This window comes from Silene latifolia, chromosome 2, assembly GCF_048544455.1.
Source record: "Silene latifolia isolate original U9 population chromosome 2, ASM4854445v1, whole genome shotgun sequence".
In the NCBI taxonomy this organism is placed as follows: Eukaryota; Viridiplantae; Streptophyta; class Magnoliopsida; order Caryophyllales; family Caryophyllaceae; genus Silene; species Silene latifolia.
The window spans coordinates 48,006,844-48,012,072 of NC_133527.1; the positions used below are offsets into that span (position 1 = coordinate 48,006,844).

Below are 5,229 nucleotides of genomic sequence, written 5' to 3' on the forward strand. Positions count from 1 at the left end.
ATAGTTAAAAAACATTATTTTTAGTACTTAAAATTTCAAACAACAATTAAAATTTATTTTTATAATATTTAAAAATAAACTAATTGCTAAAAAAACTTTATTTAATAATACGAAGTATATCAATATATATTGTAAAATTAAATTAAAATATTAAATTTTTTAAATATATGTTTCATTAAAAAAAATCGTAAAAAAAGGAGATATAAACTATTTCTTGACCTGTATTGTGAGTCTAACCCGTCCGGTGACTCGTATGAGTGGACCTGTAAACCCGACACATTTGACTCACCCACCTCACACTAAACCCTACCAATAGTCCAATACCATCCAACTCTTTGTGTCTCTGAATTCTCCTTTCATCCTCAACCTTGAACACTTTAATCTGGTAAGTAAAAATTTCATCTGGTGAACTTGAAATAATTAAATCGTTGTAATTAGATTTTATTTTATTTGGATATATTTTCAGGTGGAAGTAGAAAAGGCAGTGGATGGCGTACATGCAGAAAGGGAGAAATGTGGTATGTCGGGCTGTGAAAGAGGGTTGTCTAAAGAAATCAGATGGAGTACTTCATCCTCTGCGTTTCACTGGTCAAGGAGTTAGATATAGAAGATTGGAAGTTATTCTTACCACGGTTTGTGATTTAATCTTAGATAGATACCTTTTCTTGAGGCAATTAATCTCTTGTCTTCTTTCTTTCGGTATACAATTATTGACATTTTAATTAAAAAAAATTCATGTAGAATATGGAGAACCTTGGTAAAGCTGGTGATACAGTCAAGGTTGCTCCTGGATATTTCCGTAATTATTTGATGCCTAACCTACTGGCTATGCCCAACATTCACAAGTTTGCCTATCTCCTCAGGGAACAAAGGAAGGTAATTTTGGTATCCTATGTTTTTGTCTCTCATTCTACTCAAATTAATTTACTCCCTCCGTCTCGGTCAATTGTTGTCCTTTGGTTTTGGCACAAAGACTAATGAAAGAGGAGAGGGCCAATTACTAAATGACAAGTGGAACAAATTGAGTGTGAGTGATCAAATTGCTTATCAAGTTCATTCTTAAAATAGAAAGGATAATAATTCACCGAGACACCCCAATATGGAATTGTACAACAAATGACCGGGATAGAGGGACAGAGGGAGTAGATGATAAGCTTATGAGGAATTCCTGGTCAATTTTCAATCAGATTTACCAACCTAAAGACGAGGAGGAAGTCAAGGTGGAGAAAGAAACTAAAGTAGATGCCATGAAAGAATACATTAATGCGGCAAAGCGGTTGGACAATGGACAGTTGGTAAGTCGTCGTTTTTCACTTGCATATACTGCTTACAATTCGAAGCCACTCTTTTTTCCCTTGTTAATTTCTTATTCAAGGTCTTCTAGGTAGTTTCGCCTCTATCTCGCATAGTTATTCTCTTACTAGTATCTCTTACCATGCACACTTGAGTGCTCTACTGCATCTATTCTGTTTCTCATAGTCAACTTTTTGGAGTGGACCAGAGGTTGAGTTAAGCGATAATTTGTCAATACTTGGGCCTCCCTCCCGCTCTTCAGATTTATTTTGACCTCTATTAGCCTAGTATCTGTTACAGCCATTCAATGTGAGCCCTTTGTGGTAAATAATCTTTGTTCAGCGCCTCAGCCTATATATTTGGCGTATACTTAGTCATGATTTGGCTGCTACACTACTAGTGTCCCATGCAATCCAGTTAAGCATTGAGTACTATTCTTACCTTTGTGTGTATTGGGAGAACGGAGGCCACCGATAATTACTCAAAGATACAAGCCTACTGTCATGCATGCCTTGATCATGCTCTTTGGTTTGTTTCAACTTAATAATCCCTCTAGGCTCTACCTGAATTGGGTTACCATAGTTTGTCCTTTATATGACAGTTTATAATTGTAATTTTCCCTGTCACTCAACTTCTTTCATTCAGGAAGACAGCAAGTGTTATGTGTTTGGTAACACAATTCAGCTTTACCAACCTATCACAGTAAAGTGCGGAAATTATTAGTGAAATTAGTATGTGCTATGTGCTTGGTTAATGGAGTGTATTGCAAATGAATGTTAGGTAGCCATTTACAACTAACACACAAACAGAGCACTTTTAACAGACATACTGCAAGAAACAAGTCAAAGGTGACAGAGATATATCGGCTAGAAAATACTGAAAATAACTTATTTACACCCATTTTGACGGTGTCAGTACTACCCCATACGGCCCACATGGCTCATACAGCCCATACGCCCATCCTTTTACAAGACCACCTGCAATTTCATGTGCTTCTCTCTTTAGATTGGAACTTCACTTTCTTGATCAAAAGTAGTACAATGTCCAGCTGCTTACATAGTATTTCCAGCAGAACTCTTTCACCCTTCTTAGTTAATACCTATGAAACCACATTTTCCAAATCGGACTTCACAATAACATCAAACTATCAAAGTAAAGATCTTCCTTCTGCAGAATAGTTGCGAGAGTATAAACCATGGCCCTAAATTGAACGTCATTTAATTCATCAATGTCCACATTAGTCAAAGTGCACTCAAAACTTTTCAGTAACTGCTTTACAAGTCTTCCTAAAGATCAGTTCATCTACTATTGAAGCTAATTTTCCTCTGTTCGTGCTACTCATTATGATGCCCAAGCTAATTCCACGGGATCATGAGAAAGTTCTTATAATCCCGTCCAAAAAGTTGCGTCTTGGCAAGACATATCCGAAAAGCCAAGACATAATTCTTCTACACTCCTTACAACACCACAGGATTATGAGGATATTCTTTCTCCCACCTTTATATCCAAAAAGCCAAGACATAACTTTGAAGTTTGAACTTATGAGTACATCCTCCTGTATATAGGCACAGAAGATTTCACCAAAAGATTTATACGGACATCACACATAGAAGCCTAGCTACCTAGATTTCTTTTTCAAAACCACACCAGTTAAAGCCAAGCGAAATCTTAAACACTTGTTTGTTTGTTAGTAGGAACCTCAAAATGCACCTTATGATTGAAGTTCATCCTTCTACGACCAACTACTGCATTTATTTCAGTTATTATGAGTTATGAGTCTTGTAACCAATTGACCAGAATTTTTTTTGAATGGAGCCAATGACTCATTGCTCTTTAGTTAAAGATTATGATGGAGCAAAGCAAAATGGTTCACGAAGCTTAGTTGTGCTTCTTTTTTATTGTGAAGTAGCAATCATACTTCATACATATATTTTTCATTTTGAAGCATGTGGAAAAGACCTGTGCGTGTTGGTAACATAGGCATATTGATGCTTACATCCGTCCCTCTACGCCCAATTTGCTAATGATGTTGAGGCAATAGGGCTATAATGTTGTTGATTAGTTATGACCAACTGAGTACCTTTCCTGTGAAAGTGTGCTAGCAAGTTAGATTGAATGTATTTGTGTTGTTGGAAGAAAATATGATCAAAATTATTTCAAGGACTAACACAATCCATCCACTAATTATCTAAGGGGGTGTTTTTGTTAGCCTTTTTGGAATGGAATGGATCATTCCAAAATTTGGTTTGGGTATTATGAAATTTTATGATCAAAATTATTTCAAGGACTAACACAGTCCATCCACTAATTATCTAAGGAGGTGTTTTGTTAGCCTTTTTGGAATGGAATGGAATGGATTATTCCAACGTTTTGTTTGGGTATTATGGAATGGAGTTAGGTACCAATAGATTCTAACTCCACCCGCCTTGGAACCCCATACAGCATACCCACCTTCCTCCCTTGTTTTCAAACTTCATTCCTTCCCCCTACAAGTTCAGATTGAATCAAACAATTTTAAGAAGGAATGGACTTGGAATCCCATACCTCTATGGTATCATACAACATTCTGTTCCATCCCTTTTTCTTGAACCAAACGACCCCTAAGATAAAAGGGAGTTGAGGCAATGTGTGGCTATGAGACAGTTTCATGACCAGCTCATTAACATTATTCAAAACTTGTGGTTTAGCGCAAGGTTGCGGTGTCGGCTGTCACGGCTTAATATCGCTAAATACAATTTCAAATGCAGTAAATACGGTTGCGGTGATCTTCAAACATGTTCAAAACAGTCATATTTCGGTGTCACAGTCTTGATTCTGTACCATGCTCGTTGAACATATGATTAAATTAAGAATACATATATATTCGAGTTGGTCTCACATGTTAGAGGAGAGACTAGATATACTTTGGTGTGCTGTACGAGGTTTCCTTGGGTACTTGTTACGGAGTATTACTTAACTTTATATGGAACTTACACATGCATACTAACTTTGCTAGACTCGCTTCAATGAAAGTTAGATACGTGTTAATCTGGGCATCTGTTATTTGATGAATCTTTCCCTTGTAGGTTTTCAGAAGGTACTTTAAGGTGGACAATGAATTGCGTGAACCTGTGACGAAAGACGAGATTATATCTGAGGTATGGTCGCGCTTTAGTCTTCATCGACAATTTTTTGCAACTTATTTTCTTTTTATATCTTAGGAGCTCAATCGAGCCGAGTTGAGAAACATAACTTTTATCGACTAGGATAGTGTTGTAAAAATATTGACAATGTTTTGACTTGTTTTTAGGTGGCTAGGCAGCTTTCTGTACACATTGAACCTGAAAACTTGCATATGCCAAATCCTTTATCTTCGCTAGGGGAGTTTGAGATACCACTGCGATTGCCCAAGTCCATTCCCTTACCGCAAGGAAAGGTCATGTGGACTCTTAAGGTTAAAATCCGGCGAAAGTAATTTGGTGTTTCTGGCCCAACTTTGTCCTACCAGACATGGATATTCATCTCAGTTTTAAGGTGAATTTTTCCTCCAAATTTTGGCTTTCGGACTAGGCAAAAATAAGCCACCAACGAAACTATTATAGTTCTAAGCTTTTGATTCATGTACATCAAATTTTAGCATTGTTTTACCTTGTACCTCTGAGCACTTAATATCAAGAGTCAGTGAAGTTTAGCCATGACTGTCGAGTTGGAGCCATGCGTATGTAACAGTGTTTTAACTGTGGGAGAGTTTGGTCTCTGTTCTGGTATTCCTTGATTAAATCCATCCTAAGCATGATGTGATGCAAACCAAGTAATAATATATCGGTAAAACTTAAATTTCTATTTCGAACCAAGTAAGATTGCGTACATCTTCTACGTAGCCATTGGCGGAGGCCTTTGACATACCAACGTAGCCATTGGCGGAGGCCTTTGACATACCAAGTGATGTTTTATATT

At 37.0% G+C, this 5,229-nt stretch overlaps 1 protein-coding gene across 1 annotated transcript; it reads left to right on the forward strand.

The window, feature by feature from the left end:
- The first annotated feature begins 251 nt into the window (after positions 1–251).
- On the forward strand, positions 252–4,967 carry LOC141642705 (uncharacterized). The gene is made up of 6 exons (XM_074451578.1): positions 252–385; positions 467–632; positions 742–876; positions 1,188–1,295; positions 4,359–4,430; positions 4,583–4,967. Exons 2-6 carry the CDS (start codon positions 489–491, stop codon positions 4,745–4,747), a joined length of 624 nt encoding a protein of 207 aa, XP_074307679.1. The 5' UTR covers positions 252–385; positions 467–488; the 3' UTR covers positions 4,748–4,967.
- Positions 4,968–5,229: the final 262 nt, after the last annotated feature.